The 21,299-nt window shown below is 43.0% G+C and overlaps 1 protein-coding gene across 2 annotated transcripts in view; it reads right to left on the bottom strand.

The window, feature by feature from the left end:
- EMILIN1 (elastin microfibril interfacer 1) overlaps window positions 1–21,299 on the bottom strand; it is a 495,028-nt gene that overhangs the window by 123,638 nt on the left and 350,091 nt on the right. For both annotated transcript variants that reach the window (XM_088455577.1, XM_088455578.1), the window contains one exon: window positions 3,335–3,460. In XM_088455577.1, the coding sequence (XP_088311703.1) occupies window positions 3,335–3,460 (126 nt within the window). The remainder of the gene's footprint in view (window positions 1–3,334; window positions 3,461–21,299) is intronic.

Here is a 21,299-nt window from a genome sequence, read left to right as displayed (position 1 = left end):
CCACTATCACACAAACTGTATCCAGGCCCTATACATGGATATTATATCCCCCACTATCACACAAACTGTATCCAGGCCCTATACATGGTATCATATCCCCCACTTTCACACACTGTATCCAGGCCCTGTACATGGTATCATATCCCCCACTATCACACACAGTGTTTCCAGGCCCTGTACATGGTATTATATCCCCCCACTATCACACACACTGTATACAGACCCTGTACATGGTATTATATCCCCCACTATCACACACTGTATCCAGGCCCTGTACAAGGTATTATATCCCCCACTATCACACACTGTATCCAGGCCCTGTACATGGTATTATATCCCCCCACTATCACACACACTGTACCCAGGCCCTGTACATGGTATAATATCCCCCACTATCACACACTGTACCCAGGCCCTGTACATGGTATTATATCCCCCACTATTACACACACTGTATACAGGCCCTACACATGGTATTATATCCCCCACTATCACACACTGTATCCAGGCCCTGTACATGATATTATATCCCCCACTATCACACACTGTACCCAGGTCCTGTACATGGGATTATATCCCCCACTATCACACACACTGTATCCAGGCCCTGTACATGGTATAATATCCCCCACTAACACACACTGTATCCAGTCCCTGTACATGGTATTATATCCCCCACTATCACACACACTGTATCCAGGCCCTACACATGGTATCATATCCCACACTATCACACACTGTATCCAGGCCCTGTACATGGTATTATATCCCCCACTATCACACACACTGTATCCAGGCCCTACACATGGAATCATATCCCCCACTATCACACACTGTGTCCAGGCTCTGTACATGGTATTATATCTCCCACTATCACACACACTGTATCCAGGCCCTGTACATGGTGTTATATCCCCCACAATCACACACTGTATCCAGGCCCTGTACATGGTATTATGTCCCCCAATATCACACACTGTATGCAGGCCCTGTACATGGTATTATATCCCCCACTATCACACACTGTATCCAGGCCCTGTACATGGTATTATATCCCCCCACTATCACACACACTGTACCCAGGCCCTGTACATGGTATTATATCCCCCACTATCACACACATTGTACCGAGGCCCTGTCCATGGTATTATATCCCCCACTAACACACACTGTATCCAGGCCCTGTACATTGTATTATATCCCCCACTATCACACACTGTATCCAGGCCATGTACATGGTATTATATCCCCCACTGTCACATACTGTACCCAGGCACTGTACATGGGATTATATCCCCCACTATCACACACTGTACCCAGGCCCTGTACATGGTATTATATCCCCCACTATCACATACTGTACCCAGGCCATGTACATGGTATTATATCCCCCATTATCACACACTGTATCCAGGCCCTGTACATGGTATTATATCCCCCCACTATCACACACTGTATCCAGGCCCTGTACATGGTATTATATCCCCCACTATCACACACAGTGTATCCAGGCCCTGTACATGGTATCATATCCCCCACTATCACACACACTGTATACAGGCCCTACACATGGTATTATATCCCCCACTATCACACACTGTATCCAGGCCCTGTACATGGTATCATATCCCCCACTATCACAAACAGTGTTTCCAGGCCATGGTCATGGTATTATATCCCCCACTATCACACACTGAACCCAGGCCCTGTACATGGTATTATATCCCCCACTATCACTCACTGTATCCAGGCCCTGTACATGGTATCATATCCCCCACTATCACACACTGTATGCAGGCCCTGTACATGGTATTATATCCCCCACTATCACACACTGTATACAGGCCCTGTACATGGTATTATATCCCCCACTAACACACACTGTATCCTGGCCTTGTACATGGTATTATATCCCCCACTAACACACACTGTATGCTGGCCTTGTACATGGTATTATATCCCCCACTATCACTCTCTGTATCCAGGCCCTGTACATGGTATTATATCCCCCACTATCACACACATTGTACCCAGACCCTGTACATGGTATTATATCCCCCACTATCACACACTGTATACAGGACCTGTACATGGTATTATATCCCCCACTAACACACACTGTATCCTGGCCTTGTACATGGTATTATATCCCCCACTAACACACACTGTATCCTGGCCTTGTACATGGTATTATATCCCCCACTATCACACACTGTATGCAGGCCCTGTACATGGTATTATATCCCCCACTATCACACACTGTATCCAGGCCCTGTACATGGTATTATATCCCCCACTAACACACACTGTATCCTGGCCTTGTACATGGTATTATATCCCCCACTAACCCACACTGTATCCAGGCCCTGTACATGGTATTATACCCCCCACTAACACACACTGTATCCTGCCCTTGTACATGGTATTATATCCCCCACTAACACACACTGTATCCTGGCCTTGTACATGGTATTATATCCCCCACTAACACACACTGTATCCTGGCCTTGTACATGGTATTATATCCCCCACTATCACACACTGTATCCAGGCCCTGTACATGGTATTATATCCCCCACTATCACACACTGTATCCTGGCCTTGTACATGGTATTATATCCCCCACTATCACACACTGTATGCAGGCCCTGTACATGGTATTATATCCCCCACTATCACACACAGTATCCAGGCCATGGTCATGGTATTATATCCCCCACTAACACACACTGTATCCAGTCCCTGTACATGGTATTATATCCCCAACTATCACACACAGTATCCAGGCCATGGTCATGGTATTATATCCCCCACTATCACACACACTGTATCCAGGCCCTGTACATGGTATTATATCCCCCACTATCACACACACTGTATCCAGGCCCTGTACATGGTATTATATCCCCCCACTATCACACACTGTATCCAGGCCCTGTACATGGTATTATATCCCCCACTAACACACACTGTTTCCAGGCCATGGTCATGGTATTATATCCCCCACTAACACACACTGTATCCTGGCCTTGTACATGGTATCATATCCCCCACTATCACACACAGTGTATCCTGGCCATGGTCATGGTATTATATCCCCCACTATCACACACTGTATCCAGGCCATGGTCATGGTATTATATCCCCCAGTAACACACACTGTATCCTGGCCTTGTACATGGTATTATATCCCCCACTGTCACACACTGTATCCAGGTCCTGCCCATGGCATAGTAGCCCCCCACTATCACAGACATTGTACCCCTAATATCTAAATAGTGACCATTGTAGTAAACCTCTACATACCACCCATATATGTCTATTAATGTCTCACCTGGAGGTCCAACAGGTCCTTCCTTTCCAGGAGCTCCATTTTTCCCAGGTGTTCCAACTGGTCCTTGAGGCCCTGGTGGCCCAGTTTTACCTAGAGGCCCTGGAGGACCAGGTAGGCCTGGAGGTCCTATGACAAAATATGGGGTAAATATTGTGAAGAGAGTGTAGAAAACATGAAGAACTCATTGATGTGTGCAAATGAATAAAAATTGTCTGAGGTATAGTACACAACAGAAGAAGAATAAGTACAAGTGCACAACTCCTACATTACTCATTATGTATAATACATTACGCAATAAATAGAGGTTTTAGCATAATCATGGCCATGGTTATGGGCCTACACACAGGTATCCTCTGAGGGTAGGTCCCTAACATACCGGCCCAGCTGAGCCACCCCAGGGCATCACTCTAATGAGAGAAGCTGAAGTATAAGAAAGTGTAAGATAGATAAGAGCAGCTACTGCTGCATATATTAGAAGGTGAAAAATAGAGGTTTAAAAATGATACATATATATTAAACAAACAATAGAGGTGCTAAAAGTGCAAAAAAGGAAAATGTGTTTATAATGCAATGCCCTGAAGCAGCCCAACCGAAGCAATCCAGGGGACCCACGCCCAAAAAATATATATATTCCAGGTGTGCAGTCTATCTGGGGCCCCATTTTCATAGTACACAACAGGAAAGTAATGTGCAGTGAGCTGGTCATTAACAGAATTGCGTTATTTGTATTGATGGGAGTCACTGTTGATTAGCAGCGATAGTCCCCACCATTTCTTTAGATACAGATTTATCTAGTAACATGGCAGTGACTGTTTTATTAATATCAGCTCATATTGCCGTTAGCAGAAAGAAAGACTAAAATAATTTATTAATTAAAATACAGCATGCAAACTTACAGTACTATACAGGTTAATATAATAACACAAATCGTTTCTACTGCTATATCTATGATGAAATAGCTTTTCTGAGCCCATGCTTTGGACTTTGACATAAAATATTTTATTTGCCAATTTATATAGCGTCCTGGTTTTATTCCTAAGCTTGTGTATTCAGGAAACGGATGGCATTATATATATCTATCTACTATATAAAAGCAAAAATATGTCCTTCTGTACTTCTGTCTTACTATACAAATCCACAGTTTACAAGCCATGATCGTGAAATTTTGTAAACGAGCGTATTAAAACACGGTGGAGGCAACTAAAAAAATTTTAAATCGAAATTAATTACTGTTACTTTTTTATTAATGAAGAACCACAATTTTTGCATAGCGTTCGCCCTCTACAGGTCAGGTGCGGAATTACAAAAGTGTCACGACCAGGGTCTCTCGGCATGGTAGTCGACGGGTAATACCTGTGAGGACGCTATGGCGAGGGGCGTCTGGCAGTGGCAGAGGTGCCTGGCAAAGAGCATTGGATGTGCGTGGTTCTGTGGGGGCATACTGTCACTCTGGCCTGGTTAGGCCTGGTGGTGCTTCCGTTCCGTTCTGGCATGGGCGCTGCCATCTTGCCTCCGGACATGTGACCTAGTTGCCCTATCCTGGTGTGTCACATGCTCCTCTCTGACCAGTCACGGCTGAGCACTGGGGATTTAAGGGAGTTCAGGGCTCCCTTGCATTGCCAGTGCAACGTGTTTCTCTGCGAGAGCTGAGAAAGAGTGTTCCTGTGCTTAAACCTGTCTATTGGATTCATTGCCTAAGCCTGCTTTTCCTAACCTGCTCCAAACCCTGCTGGATTCCCCTACCTCCACCATATACCTTTCTACCTGCCTGAGTACCTGAACCTGCTGTTTCCCTGCACCTTTTTTCATTTAATTCCCAGCTGGACTTCACTACCTCTGTCTGCATTCACTTACAGCTCATCATACCTGCATTCACTTACAGCTCACCAAACCTGCATTCTGTTTTAGCTCACCATACCTATACTGGACTGTTCTGCCTGTCACTACCTGGACATTTGTTCATTAACCCTCACAACAGTTATCAAGTGCACTTTAGTGCTATACCTGGACTTTTTTTTGCCACTCCCATGTCTTCTCAGTCCCTTATTAAAAACCCCACTTTTTCATTTGTCTGCTCCTGTGTCTGCTTCTATCACCACCCCGGGTCCACAACAAATTCAGAACCTAACAAAAAGGACTTAGCTTATCTACTATTTTTTCTTTTCTATCTTCTCTACTATATCAAAGCGAAAATTTGTCCTTCTGTCTTTCTATACAAATCCACAGTTTCTAAGCGAAGATTGTGACATTTTATATACGAGCGTATTAAAACACAGCGGAGGCAACAACAACAAAAAAAGTAAAATCAAAATTAATTACTGTTCATTTTTATTTAATTACAACCACAATTTTTGCTGGACGCTCATTGTGGGGCCTCACGGCATTTGGGTAGGCCCTCGAAGCAAGCGTTTTGTGTTGTGATGTTTTGTCATGATTTTAATGTTTATTATAGAAGAGAGCTTTAGCAGGCTTTCCCAGCATTCTCAGCTCTCTGACTTTACCAAATTACACAACAACATTCACTTCTTTCTTCCAACTGTGTCAAAATGATGACTTTGCAAGGACCCTGCTGTACTGTGAGCTGCCAGAATATTACACATGGAATGCTTCTCTCAAAGTATTTCTGCACAGAAAACAGGGAGTCGCTGTAGATGGTCATCCTGGTATCAGAGCAACAGAAGCTCTTGGCCGTGTTACACTGTACATCCTACACTTTTGAATGCTTCTATCTCCGAAGTTTGCTTTACACCATTACTAGTCCTACTTCCTCTGAAGACCTTAGGACTGTTGATGGGGAAGTTTGTCACACTTTTCGTGAGGCCTGCCTAAGGAGAGGTTGGTTGGAGGATGATGTGTAAACAAAAATTCTTAAAATCCCAGGCAACGTCGGGCACTCCAGCTAGTGTATATATATATACACTAGGGGTGTGCACCGGCCACTTTTCGTGTTTTGTGTTTTGGTTTTGGATCTGGATCTTTCTTCGTGTTTTGGATCTGGATTGGTTTTGCCAAAACCACCCTTCCGTGTTTTGGGTTCTGGGTTTTGTGTTTTGGATCTGTATTTTTTTGAAAAAAAGCATAAAAACAGCTAAGATCACAGAATTTGTAGGTTTTTCTGCTCCTATGCTATTATTAACCTCAATAACCTTAATTTCCACTCATTTCCAGTCTATTCTGAATTTCCTCACACCTCACAATAGTGTTTTTATGTCCAAAAGGTTGCACCGAGGTAGCTGGATGACTATGCTAAGCGACACGAGTGGGCGGCACAAACACGTGACCCATCTAGGCGTGAAACTGCAGTGGCAGACAGGATGGCATTGAAAAACTAGGCCCCAAACTGTACATAATGCAAAGAAAAAAAAGAGGTGCAAGATGGAATTGTCCTTGGGCCCTCCCACCCATTCTTATGTTGTATAAACAGGACATGCACACTTTAACAAATCAATCATTTCAGCGCCAGGGTCTGCCACACAACTGTGGCTGAAATGATTGGTTCGTTTGGGCCCCCACAAAACAAGCTGGCAATTAATCTGTCCCTGCACAAACTGGCTCTACGGAGTCAAGAAGTCGTCCTCATCCTCCTCATCCACAGATTCCTCACCCACTTCAGTGTTATGTACATCCTCACAGAGTATTAATTCGTCCCTGCTGGAACCACAGGTCCCTCTGTACGTTCTGGAGGCTGGTCTCCCTGGAAGAGTTGATCATTCATTTTATGAACATCATCTTCTCCACTTTTTGTGGAAGCAACCTCCTACGCCTTTCGCTAACAAGGTTCCCGGCTGCACTAAACACTCTTTCGGAGTACACACTGGAGGGGGGAAAAACTCAGGTAAAATAGAGCCAGTTTGTACAGGGACCTCCAAATTGCTTCTTTTTCCTGCCAGTACAGGTACGGACTGTCTGACATGCCTACTTGGATGCTGTCACCGATGTAATCCTTTAACAGACAGACGCACGCTTGTCGCTGCTGCTTTGAGGATTCAAGTGCGGCTACAGCCCACACAATTCACAAAGACAGAAAAAAAAAGAATATTTTTATTGTTTGTGGAGCACACTTTGAGGGTTACACCACCCTTTAACAGACAGACGCACGCTTGTCGCTGCTGCTTCGAGGATGCAAGTGCGGCTACAGCCCACACAATTCACAAAGACAGAAAAAAGAAGAAGAATATTTTAATTGTTTGTGTAGAACACTTTGAGGTGTCACCACCCTTTAACAGACAGACGCACGCTTGTCGCTGCTGCTTTAAGGATGCAGGTGCGGCTACAGCCCACACATTTCACAAAGACCAAAAAAAAAAGAACAATATTTTAATTGTTTGTGTAGAACACTTTGAGGTGTCACCACCCTTTAACAGACAGACGCACGCTTGTCGCTGCTGCTTTAAGGATGCAGGTGCGGCTACAGCCCACACAATTCACATAGACAGAAAAAAAAAGAACAATATTTTAATTGTTTGTGTAGCACACTTTGAGGGTGTCACCACCCTTTAACAGACAGACGCACGCTTGTCGCTGCTGCTTTGAGGATGCAAGTGTGGCTACATCGCACACAAGTCACAAACACATTAAAAAAATAGTTTTTTATTTTTTGGAACACTTTGAGAGTTACACCACCCTTTAACAGACAGACGCACGCTTGTCGCTGCTGCTTTAAGGATGCAGGTGCGGCTACAGCCCACACATTTCACAAAGACCGAAAAAAAAGAACAATATTTTAATTGTTTGTGTAGAACACTTTGAGGGTGTCACCACCCTTTAACAGACAGACGCACGCTTGTCGCTGCTGCTTTAAGGATGCAGGTGCGGCTACAGCCCACACAATTCACATAGACAGAAAAAAGAAGAATATTTTTATTGTTTGTGTAGCACACTTTGAGGGTGTCACCACCCTTTAACAGACAGACGCACGCTTGTCGCTGCTGCTTTAAGGATGCAGGTGCGGCTACATCGCACACAAGTCACAAACACATTAAAAAAATAGTTTTTTATTTTTTGGAGCACTTTGAGAGTTACACCACCCTTTAACAGACAGACGCACGCTTGTCGCTGCTGCTTTAAGGATGCAGGTGCGGCTACAGCCCACACATTTCACAAAGACCGAAAAAAAAAGAACAATATTTTAATTGTTTGTGTAGAACACTTTGAGGGTGTCACCACCCTTTAACAGACAGACGCACGCTTGTCGCTGCTGCTTTAAGGATGCAGGTGCGGCTACAGCCCACACATTTCACAAAGACCAAAAAAAAAAGAACAATATTTTAATTGTTTGTGTAGCACACTTTGAGGGTGTCACCACCCTTTAACAGACAGACGCACGCTTGTCGCTGCTGCTTTAAGGATGCAGGTGCGGCTACAGCCCACACAATTCACAAAGACAGAAAAAAAAGAACAATATTTTAATTGTTTGTGTAGCACACTTTGAGGGTGTCACCACCCTTTAACAGACAGACGCACGCTTGTCGCTGCTGCTTTAAGGATGCAGGTGCGGCTACAGCCCACACAATTCACAAAGACAGAAAAAAAAAGAACAATATTTTAATTGTTTGTGTAGCACACTTTGAGGGTGTCACCACCCTTTAACAGACAGACGCACGCTTGTCGCTGCTGCTTTAAGGATGCAGGTGCGGCTACAGCCCACACAATTCACAAAGACAGAAAAAAAAAGAACAATATTTTAATTGTTTGTGTAGCACACTTTGAGGGTGTCACCACCCTTTAACAGACAGACGCATGCTTGTCGCTGCTGCTTTGAGGCTGCAGGTGGAATCTAGACGGGATTTGGAACCGAGGACACACTACCTCCATCAATTGTCTAAATCCCACTGCACTAATGTCGGATACCGGACGCACGTCTAACACCAACATAGCAGTCAAGGCCTCAGTTTTGCTTCAGTATGACTGCTGTCGTACTTCATCCTCATCGCTAGGGACTGTTGGAGGGTCAATTGTTTAGTAAAAGTAGTGATGTTCCTACTTCCTCTCTGGGATGATGAACAACTCCCAGCAGCAGCAACAGCACTAGGAGGAAGTGGTTCTTGATCTTTCCCTATTTTATTTTTATCGGAGAAAGTTTGGTCCTCCATTTATGTTATATTGATATATATACGTGCGGCTAAAGCGCACACAAACACAGAAAATATTATTTTATTTTTGCTGGAGAGTAGTGCACTTTGTGGGTTACACCACCCTTTAAGAAATGAGCCAGCCGGCTCTTTACTTATGGGACACAGGCGCACGCTTGGCGCTGCTCCTTTGTTGATGCACGTGCAGCCACAGTGCACACAATTCACAAACACAGAAAATAATTTTTTTTTTGGTTTGGACTGGAGTGTACTTTCGGGGGTTACAGCACCCTTAACGGTCAAGCCAGCCGGCCCTTTACTTATGACACAGGTGCATGCTTGGCACTACTTTGTTGATGCACGTGCGGCTACTGCGCACACAATTCACAAACACAGAAAATAATTTTTTTTTGGTTTGGACTGGAGTGTACTTTCGGGGGTTACAGCACCCTTTAACGGTCAAGCCAGCCGGCCCTTTACTTATGACACAGGTGCACGCTTGGCACTACTTTGTTGATGCACGTGCGGCTACTGCGCACACAATTCACAAACACAGAAAATAATTTTTTTTTTGGTTTGGACTGGAGTGTACTTTCGGGGGTTACAGCACCCTTAACGGTCAAGCCAGTCGGCCCTTTACTTATGACACAGGCGCACGCTTGGCACTACTTTGTTGATGCACGTGCGGCTACTGCGCACACAATTCACAAACACAGAAAATAATTTTTTTTTTGGTTTGGACTGGAGTGTACTTTCGGGGGTTACAGCACCCTTAACGGTCAAGCCAGCCGGCCCTTTACTTATGACACAGGCGCACGCTTGGCACTACTTTGTTGATGCACGTGTGGCTACTGCGCACACAATTCACAAACACAGAAAATAATTTTTTTTTTGGTTTGGACTGGAGTGTACTTTCGGGGGTTACAGCACCCTTAACGGTCAAGCCAGCCGGCCCTTTACTTATGACACAGGCGCACGCTTGGCACTACTTTGTTGATGCACGTGCGGCTACTGCGCACACAATTCACAAACACAGAAAATAATTTTTTTTTGGTTTGGACTGGAGTGTACTTTCGGGGGTTACAGCACCCTTAACGGTCAAGCCAGCCGGCCCTTTACTTATGACACAGGCGCACGCTTGGCACTACTTTGTTGATGCACGTGCGGCTACTGCGCACACAATTCACAAACACAGAAAATATATTATTTTTTTAGCACTTGGGGGGAGCACCCCTGATGGACAGAGCACCCCCTGGACAACACTGCAGCACTCCTTTAGGACTGGGACACTGCACAGGACTTTGGAGTGGACACAGCCCCTATGGAGAACTGACTGCACAACACAGTCCAGCCAGCCCCTATGGACTTTGAAGTAGTGGACACAGCCCATATTAACAACAGCAGCACAGCACAACACAGCCAGCCCCTATGGACTTTGAAGTAGTGGACAACAGCAGCACTACACTACACTACACTACACAGCCCTAACTCCCACCCTCCCTCTTCACTGTCCACAGCCGAGTGAGAAAATGGCGCCGACGTGGGTACCTTATATAGGATCCAAAACCCGCGAGACTCGGAAGGCGGGATGATGACGTTTTGCCTCGATTTCAGATCCGAGTCAGGCGGGAAAAGTCGAGCCTGATTCGGATCGGACTCGGATCGGGGGGGCTCGGGGGGGTTCGGATTTCAGAAATCCGAACCCGCTCACCCCTAATATACACACATTATATATATCAAATGTCTAGACGGACTGAGTCATCAACGTTCATCACAGACCCCTGGACCTAGAAACATAAAAGTCGGGGAGAATATTGCTTCCATGAGGTAGGTGACCACTAGGAAGAAGTAATTTTTTAAAATGTTACTCCTAAAGGGGGTGAGAAGAGCTAAGATGTTCCTCCCCCTGTACATTGTTCTGCCTGACTGTCTCATTGTGGCTGTAGCACAGATCACATTCAAACCCCAACTGTCACCCCAAGTGCTGCTAAATATCACTGGCAATTGGTGTGGCTCCCCTTTATGAATAGTGAGGGAATGGGATGTTTTAACACAGGTGTGAGGGAAGGTATGTGTTACTATAGAAGAGCAAAAAATTTAAATTAGCAGCAAGAGGGGAATGTAACTATAAAGGTTAGGGAGGGGAATGTGTTACTACAGTGGTGAGGGAGGGGAATGTCTTACTATAGAAGTGAGGGAGGGGATGCATTACTATGGAGGTGAGGGACCAATGTGTTACTGGAGTGGTGAGATGGAAATGGAAGCAGTAAATATCTAAGGTCTACCCGGGTGAAACCAGGTACTTCATCTAGTTGTTATATATAAAAGGTGCTTAAACTCAGGCTTCTAGTTGCATACATCGCTGGACCCCTGCACATACTGAGTACAGCACTTCGGGGGTCCCAGAGCAATATTGTAAGTGACTCCTATGTCACTGATTCATGTGTTTTGTCAATTGATTATCACTATAAATTAATGTTATATTGCAGCAATAACTGTACATGTGGTCCCAGTCCCGTTTCTGGCTCCCCCATTCCAGACTTGCCGGCACCTGGGGTGTGTTTACCTGTCTAGGTGATCTCAGGTACAGAGAAGTAACCACTTCACCCTGTTCATTGATTGGTTGAGGCACCCAGGGTGAGCTTAGCCCCTGTGATATTGTTTGTTAGAGCCCTGAGAGTGTTTTTCCTCTGGCCATACAGAGAGGATTGTACTTCTGTGATATCTGTATGCTGGGATTGTCCCCCGCACCTTCAGCAAGGGACGTGTCTTTTTTAAAGACATATTCGGGTAAATTTACTAAGATTCGAGTTTGGTTGAGATTGCAATCTTGGGTTTAGGCATTTTTTTAACTCACAAATTGACTATAGACACACGGGTGAGGAATCTCTATCTAAACTTGCTACTCGGGTGAGGAATCTTTATCTAAACTTGCTACTCGGGTGAGGAATCTCTTTCTAAACTTGCTACTCGAGTGAGGAATCTCTTCCTAAACTTGCTACTCGGGTGAGGAATCTCTTTCTAAACTTGCTACTCGGGTGAGGAATCTCTTTCTAAACTTGTTACTCGGGTGAGGAATCTATATCTAAACTTGCTACTCGGGTGAGAAATCTCTATCTAAACTTGCTACTCTGGTGAGAAATCTCTATCTAAACTTGCTACTCGGGTGAGAAATCTCTATCTAAACTTGCTACTCTGGTGAGAAATCTCTATCTAAACTTGCTACTCGGGTGAGAAATCTCTATCTAAACTTGCTACTCGGGTGAGAAATCTCTATCTAAACTTGCTACTCGGGTGAGAAATCTCTATCTAAACTTGCTACTCGGGTGAGAAATCTATATCTAAACTTGCTACTCGGGAGAGAAATCTCTATCTAAACTTGCTACTCGGGTGAGGAATCTATATCTAAACTTGCTACTCTGGTGAGGAATCTCTATCTAAACTTGCTACTCGTGTGAAAAATCTCTATCTAAACTTGCTACTCGGGTGAGGAATCTCTATCTAAACTTGCTACTCGGGTGAGGAATCTCTATCTAAACTTGCTACTCGGGTGAGGAATCTCTATCTAAACTTGCTACTCGGGTGAGGAATCTCTATCTAAACTTGCTACTCTGGTGAGAAATCTCTATCTAAACTTGCTACTCGGGTGAGGAATCTCTATCTAAACTTGCTACTCGGGTGAGGAATCTCTATCTAAACTTGCTACTCGGGTGAGAAATCTCTATCTAAACTTGCTACTCGGGTGAGAAATCTATATCTAAACTTGCTACTCGGGAGAGAAATCTCTATCTAAACTTGCTACTCGGGTGAGGAATCTATATCTAAACTTGCTACTCTGGTGAGGAATCTCTATCTAAACTTGCTACTCGTGTGAAAAATCTCTATCTAAACTTGCTACTCGGGTGAGGAATCTCTATCTAAACTTGCTACTCGGGTGAGGAATCTCTATCTAAACTTGCTACTCGGGTGAGGAATCTCTATCTAAACTTGCTACTCGGGTGAGGAATCTCTATCTAAACTTGCTACTCTGGTGAGAAATCTCTATCTAAACTTGCTACTCGGGTGAGGAATCTCTATCTAAACTTGCTACTCGGGTGAGGAATCTCTATCTAAACTTGCTACTCGGGTGAGAAATCTCTATCTAAACTTGCTACTCTGGTGAGAAATCTCTATCTAAACTTGCTACTCGGGTGAGGAATCTCGATCTAAACTTGCTACTCTGGTGAGAAATCTCTATCTAAACTTGCTACTCGGGTGAGAAATCTCTATCTAAACTTGCTACTCTGGTGAGAAATCTCTATCTAAACTTGCTACTCTGGTGAGAAATCTCTATCTAAACTTGCTACTCGGGTGAGAAATCTCTATCTAAACTTGCTACTCTGGTGAGAAATCTCTATCTAAACTTGCTACTCGGGTGAGAAATCTCTATCTAAAGTTGCTACTCGGGTGAGAAATCTCTATCTAAACTTGCAACTCTGGTGAGAAATCTCTATCTAAACTTGCGACTCTGGTGAGAAATCTCTATCTAAACTTGCTACTCTGGTGAGAAATCTCTATCTAAACTTGCTACTCGGGTGAGGAATCTCTTTCTAAACTTGCTACTCCGGTGAGGAATCTCTATCTAAACTTGCTACTCGGGTGAGGAATCTCTATCTAAACTTGCTACTCGGGTGAGAAATCTCTATCTAAACTTGCTACTCGGGTGAGAAATCTCTATCTAAACTTGCTACTCGAGTGAGGAATCTCTTTCTAAACTTGCTACTCTGGTGAGAAATCTCTATCTAAACTTGCGACTCTGGTGAGAAATCTCTATCTAAACTTGCGACTCTGGTGAGAAATCTCTATCTAAACTTGCTACTCGGGTGAGGAATCTCTATCTAAACTTGCTACTCGGGTGAGAAATCTCTATCTAAACTTGCTACTCGGGTGAGAAATCTCTATCTAAACTTGCTACTCGGGTGAGGAATCTATATCTAAACTTGCTACTCGGGTGAGGAATCTATATCTAAACTTGCTACTCGGGTGAGAAATCTCTATCTAAACTTGCTACTCGGGTGAGAAATCTCTATCTAAACTTGCTACTCGGGTGAGGAATCTCTATCTAAACTTGCTACTCGGGTGAGAAATCTCTATCTAAACTTGCTACTCTGGTGAGAAATCTCTATCTAAACTTGCTACTCGGGAGAGAAATCTCTATCTAAACTTGCTACTCGGGAGAGAAATCTCTATCTAAACTTGCTACTCGGGTGAGGAATCTATATCTAAACTTGCTACTCGGGTGAGGAATCTTTATCTAAACTTGCTACTCGGGTGAGAAATCTCTATCTAAACATGCTACTCGGGTGAGGAATCTCTATCTAAACTTGCTACTCGGGTGAGAAATCTCTATCTAAACTTGCTACTCGGGTGAGAAATCTCTATCTAAACTTGCTACTCGGGTGAGGAATCTCTATCTAAACTTGCTACTCGGGTGAGAAATCTCTATCTAAACTTGCTACTCAGGTGAGAAATCTCTATCTAAACTTGCTACTCGGGTGAGAAATCTCTATCTAAACTTGCTACTCGGGTGAGAAATCTCTATCTAAACTTGCTACTCTGGTGAGAAATCTCTATCTAAACTTGCTACTCGGGTGAGAAATCTCTATCTAAACTTGCTACTCGGGTGAGAAATCTCTATCTAAAATTGCTACTTGCTACTCGGGAGAGAAATCTCTATCTAAACTTGCTACTCGGGTGAGAAATCTCTATCTAAACTTGCTACTCGGGTGAGGAATCTCTATCTAAACTTGCTACTCGGGTGAGAAATCTCTATCTAAACTTGCTACTCTGGTGAGAAATCTATATCTAAACTTGCTACTCGGGTGAGAAATCTCTATCTAAACTTGCTACTCTGGTGAGAAATCTCTATCTAAACTTGCTACTCGGGTGAGGAATCTCTATCTAAACTTGCTACTCGGGTGAGGAATCTCTATCTAAACTTGCTACTCTGGTGAGAAATCTCTATCTAAACTTGCTACTCTGGTGAGAAATCTCTATCTAAACTTGCTACTCTGGTGAGAAATCTCTATCTAAACTTGCTACTCGGGTGAGAAATCTCTATCTAAACTTGCTACTCGGGTGAGAAATCTCTATCTAAACTTGCTACTCGGGTGAGGAATCTATATCTAAACTTGCTACTCGGGTGAGGAATCTCTATCTAAACTTGCTACTCGGGTGAGGAATCTATATCTAAACTTGCTACTCGGGTGAGAAATCTCTATCTAAACTTGCTACTCTGGTGAGAAATCTCTATCTAAACTTGCTACTCGGGTGAGGAATCTCTATCTAAACTTGCTACTCGGGTGAGGAATCTTTATCTAAACTTGCTACTCGGGTGAGGAATCTCTTTCTAAACTTGCTACTCGAGTGAGGAATCTCTTCCTAAACTTGCTACTCGGGTGAGGAATCTCTTTCTAAACTTGCTACTCGGGTGAGGAATCTCTTTCTAAACTTGTTACTCGGGTGAGGAATCTATATCTAAACTTGCTACTCGGGTGAGAAATCTCTATCTAAACTTGCTACTCTGGTGAGAAATCTCTATCTAAACTTGCTACTCGGGTGAGAAATCTCTATCTAAACTTGCTACTCTGGTGAGAAATCTCTATCTAAACTTGCTACTCGGGTGAGAAATCTCTATCTAAACTTGCTACTCGGGTGAGAAATCTCTATCTAAACTTGCTACTCGGGTGAGAAATCTCTATCTAAACTTGCTACTCGGGTGAGAAATCTATATCTAAACTTGCTACTCGGGAGAGAAATCTCTATCTAAACTTGCTACTCGGGTGAGGAATCTATATCTAAACTTGCTACTCTGGTGAGGAATCTCTATCTAAACTTGCTACTCGTGTGAAAAATCTCTATCTAAACTTGCTACTCGGGTGAGGAATCTCTATCTAAACTTGCTACTCGGGTGAGGAATCTCTATCTAAACTTGCTACTCGGGTGAGGAATCTCTATCTAAACTTGCTACTCGGGTGAGGAATCTCTATCTAAACTTGCTACTCTGGTGAGAAATCTCTATCTAAACTTGCTACTCGGGTGAGGAATCTCTATCTAAACTTGCTACTCGGGTGAGGAATCTCTATCTAAACTTGCTACTCGGGTGAGAAATCTCTATCTAAACTTGCTACTCGGGTGAGAAATCTATATCTAAACTTGCTACTCGGGAGAGAAATCTCTATCTAAACTTGCTACTCGGGTGAGGAATCTATATCTAAACTTGCTACTCTGGTGAGGAATCTCTATCTAAACTTGCTACTCGTGTGAAAAATCTCTATCTAAACTTGCTACTCGGGTGAGGAATCTCTATCTAAACTTGCTACTCGGGTGAGGAATCTCTATCTAAACTTGCTACTCGGGTGAGGAATCTCTATCTAAACTTGCTACTCGGGTGAGGAATCTCTATCTAAACTTGCTACTCTGGTGAGAAATCTCTATCTAAACTTGCTACTCGGGTGAGGAATCTCTATCTAAACTTGCTACTCGGGTGAGGAATCTCTATCTAAACTTGCTACTCGGGTGAGAAATCTCTATCTAAACTTGCTACTCTGGTGAGAAATCTCTATCTAAACTTGCTACTCGGGTGAGGAATCTCGATCTAAACTTGCTACTCTGGTGAGAAATCTCTATCTAAACTTGCTACTCGGGTGAGAAATCTCTATCTAAACTTGCTACTCTGGTGAGAAATCTCTATCTAAACTTGCTACTCTGGTGAGAAATCTCTATCTAAACTTGCTACTCGGGTGAGAAATCTCTATCTAAACTTGCTACTCTGGTGAGAAATCTCTATCTAAACTTGCTACTCGGGTGAGAAATCTCTATCTAAAGTTGCTACTCGGGTGAGAAATCTCTATCTAAACTTGCAACTCTGGTGAGAAATCTCTATCTAAACTTGCGACTCTGGTGAGAAATCTCTATCTAAACTTGCTACTCTGGTGAGAAATCTCTATCTAAACTTGCTACTCGGGTGAGGAATCTCTTTCTAAACTTGCTACTCCGGTGAGGAATCTCTATCTAAACTTGCTACTCGGGTGAGGAATCTCTATCTAAACTTGCTACTCGGGTGAGAAATCTCTATCTAAACTTGCTACTCGGGTGAGAAATCTCTATCTAAACTTGCTACTCGAGTGAGGAATCTCTTTCTAAACTTGCTACTCTGGTGAGAAATCTCTATCTAAACTTGCGACTCTGGTGAGAAATCTCTATCTAAACTTGCGACTCTGGTGAGAAATCTCTATCTAAACTTGCTACTCGGGTGAGGAATCTCTATCTAAACTTGCTACTCGGGTGAGAAATCTCTATCTAAACTTGCTACTCGGGTGAGAAATCTCTATCTAAACTTGCTACTCGGGTGAGGAATCTATATCTAAACTTGCTACTCGGGTGAGGAATCTATATCTAAACTTGCTACTCGGGTGAGAAATCTCTATCTAAACTTGCTACTCGGGTGAGAAATCTCTATCTAAACTTGCTACTCGGGTGAGGAATCTCTATCTAAACTTGCTACTCGGGTGAGAAATCTCTATCTAAACTTGCTACTCTGGTGAGAAATCTCTATCTAAACTTGCTACTCGGGAGAGAAATCTCTATCTAAACTTGCTACTCGGGAGAGAAATCTCTATCTAAACTTGCTACTCGGGTGAGGAATCTATATCTAAACTTGCTACTCGGGTGAGGAATCTATATCTAAACTTGCTACTCGGGTGAGGAATCTTTATCTAAACTTGCTACTCGGGTGAGAAATCTCTATCTAAACATGCTACTCGGGTGAGGAATCTCTATCTAAACTTGCTACTCGGGTGAGAAATCTCTATCTAAACTTGCTACTCGGGTGAGAAATCTCTATCTAAACTTGCTACTCGGGTGAGGAATCTCTATCTAAACTTGCTACTCGGGTGAGAAATCTCTATCTAAACTTGCTACTCAGGTGAGAAATCTCTATCTAAACTTGCTACTCGGGTGAGAAATCTCTATCTAAACTTGCTACTCGGGTGAGAAATCTCTATCTAAACTTGCTACTCGGGTGAGAAATCTCTATCTAAACTTGCTACTCGGGTGAGAAATCTCTATCTAAACTTGCTACTCGGGTGAGAAATCTCTATCTAAAATTGCTACTTGCTACTCGGGAGAGAAATCTCTATCTAAACTTGCTACTCGGGTGAGAAATCTCTATCTAAACTTGCTACTCGGGTGAGGAATCTCTATCTAAACTTGCTACTCGGGTGAGAAATCTCTATCTAAACTTGCTACTCTGGTGAGAAATCTATATCTAAACTTGCTACTCGGGTGAGAAATCTCTATCTAAACTTGCTACTCTGGTGAGAAATCTCTATCTAAACTTGCTACTCGGGTGAGGAATCTCTATCTAAACTTGCTACTCGGGTGAGGAATCTCTATCTAAACTTGCTACTCTGGTGAGAAATCTCTATCTAAACTTGCTACTCTGGTGAGAAATCTCTATCTAAACTTGCTACTCTGGTGAGAAATCTCTATCTAAACTTGCTACTCGGGTGAGAAATCTCTATCTAAACTTGCTACTCGGGTGAGAAATCTCTATCTAAACTTGCTACTCGGGTGAGGAATCTATATCTAAACTTGCTACTCGGGTGAGGAATCTCTATCTAAACTTGCTACTCGGGTGAGGAATCTATATCTAAACTTGCTACTCGGGTGAGAAATCTCTATCTAAACTTGCTACTCTGGTGAGAAATCTATATCTAAACTTGCTACTCGGGTGAGAAATCTCTATCTAAACTTGCTACTCGGGTGAGAAATCTCTATCTAAACTTGCTACTCTGGTGAGAAATCTATATCTAAACTTGCTACTCGGGTGAGGAATCTCTATCTAAACTTGCTACTCGGGTGAGAAATCTCTATCTAAACTTGCTACTCGGGTAAGAAATCTCTATCTAAACTTGCTACTAGGGTGAGAAATCTCTATCTAAACTTGCTACTCGGGTGAGAAATCTCTATCTAAACTTGCTACTCGGGAGAGAAATCTCTATCTAATCTTGCTACTCGGGTGAGAAATCTCTATTTAAACTTGCTACTCGGGTGAGAAATCTCTATCTAAACTTGCTACTCTGGTGAGAAATCTCTATCTAAACTTGCTACTCGGGTGAGAAATCTCTATCTAAAATTGCTACTCTGGTGAGGAATCTCTATCTAAACTTGCTACTCGGGTGAGGAATCTCTATCTAAAATTGCTACTCGGGTGAGAAATCTCTATCTAAACTTGCTACTCGGGTGAGGAATCTCTATCTAAACTTTCTACTCGGGAGAGAAATCTCTATCTAAAATTGCTACTCGGGTGAGAAATCTCTATCTAAACTTGCTACTCGGGTGAGGAATCTCTATCTAATCTTGCTACTCGGGTGAGGAATCTATATCTAAACTTGCGACTCGGGTGAGAAATATCTATCTAAACTTGCTACTCGGGTGAGAAATCTCTATCTAAACTTGCTACTCGGGTGAGGAATCTCTATCTAAACTTGCTACTCGGGTGAGAAATCTCTATCTAAAATTGCTACTCGGGTGAGAAATCTCTATCTAAACTTGCTACTCTGGTGAGGAATCTCTTTCTAAACTTGCTACTCGGGTGAGAAATCTCTATCTAAAATTGCTACTCGGGTGAGAAATCTCTATCTAAACTTGCTACTCTGGTGAGAAATGTCTATCTAAACTTGCTACTCTGGTGAGAAATCTATATCTAAACTTGCTACTCGGGTGAGAAATCTCTATCTAAACTTTCTACTCTGGTGAGGAATCTCTATCTAAACTTGCTACTCGGGAGAGAAATCTCTATCTAAACTTGCTACTCGGGTGAGGAATCTCTATCTAAAATTGCTACTCGGGTGAGAAATCTCTATTTAAACTTGCTACTCGGGTGAGAAATCTCTATCTAAACTTGCTACTCTGGTGAGAAATCTCTATCTAAACTTGCTACTCGGGAGAGAAATCTCTATCTAAACTTGCTACTCGGGTGAGAAATCTCTATCTAAACTTGCTACTCGGGTGAGAAATCTCTATCTAAACTTGCTACTCTGGTGAGAAATCTCTATCTAAACTTGCTACTCGGGAGAGAAATCTCTATCTAAACTTGCTACTCGGGTGAGAAATCTCTATCTAAAATTGCTACTCGGGTGAGGAATCTCTATCTAAAATTGCTACTCTGGTGAGGAATCTCTATCTAAACTTGCTACTCGGGTGAGAAATCTCTATCTAAACTTGCTACTCGGGTGAGAAATCTCTATCTAAAATTGCTACTCGGGTGAGAAATCTGTATCTAAACTTGCTACTCGGGTGAGAAATCTCTTTCTAAACTTGCTACTCGGGTGAGAAATCTCTATCTAAACTTGCTACTCGGGTGAGAAATCTCTATCTAAACTTGCTACTCGGGTGAGGAATCTATATCTAAACTTGCTACTCGGGTGAGGAATCTCTATCTAAACTTGCTACTCGGGTGAGGAATCTATATCTAAACTTGATAGTCGGGTGAGGAATCTCTATCTAAACTTGCTACTCGGGTGAGGAATCTCTATCTAAACTTGCTACTCGGGTGAGGAATCTCTATCTAAACTTGCTACTCGGGTGAGGAATCTCTATCTAAACTTGCTACTCGGGTGAGGAATCTCTATCTAAACTTGCTACTCGGGTAAGGAATCTCTATCTAAACTTGCTACTCTGGTGAGGAATCTCTTTCTAAACTTGCTACTCGGGTGAGAAATCTCTATCTAAACTTGCTACTCGGGTGAGAAATCTCTATCTAAACTTGCTACTCGGGTGAGAAATCTCTTTCTAAACTTGCTACTCGGGAGAGAAATCTCTATCTAAACTTGCTACTCGGGTGAGGAATC

This window comes from Taudactylus pleione, unplaced genomic scaffold, assembly GCF_031769625.1.
Source record: "Taudactylus pleione unplaced genomic scaffold, aTauple2 ptg000661l, whole genome shotgun sequence".
Classification (NCBI taxonomy): domain Eukaryota; kingdom Metazoa; phylum Chordata; class Amphibia; order Anura; family Myobatrachidae; genus Taudactylus; species Taudactylus pleione.
Note: the sequence above shows the minus strand (reverse complement) of the source record. Positions and strands in the feature narration are given on the sequence as shown.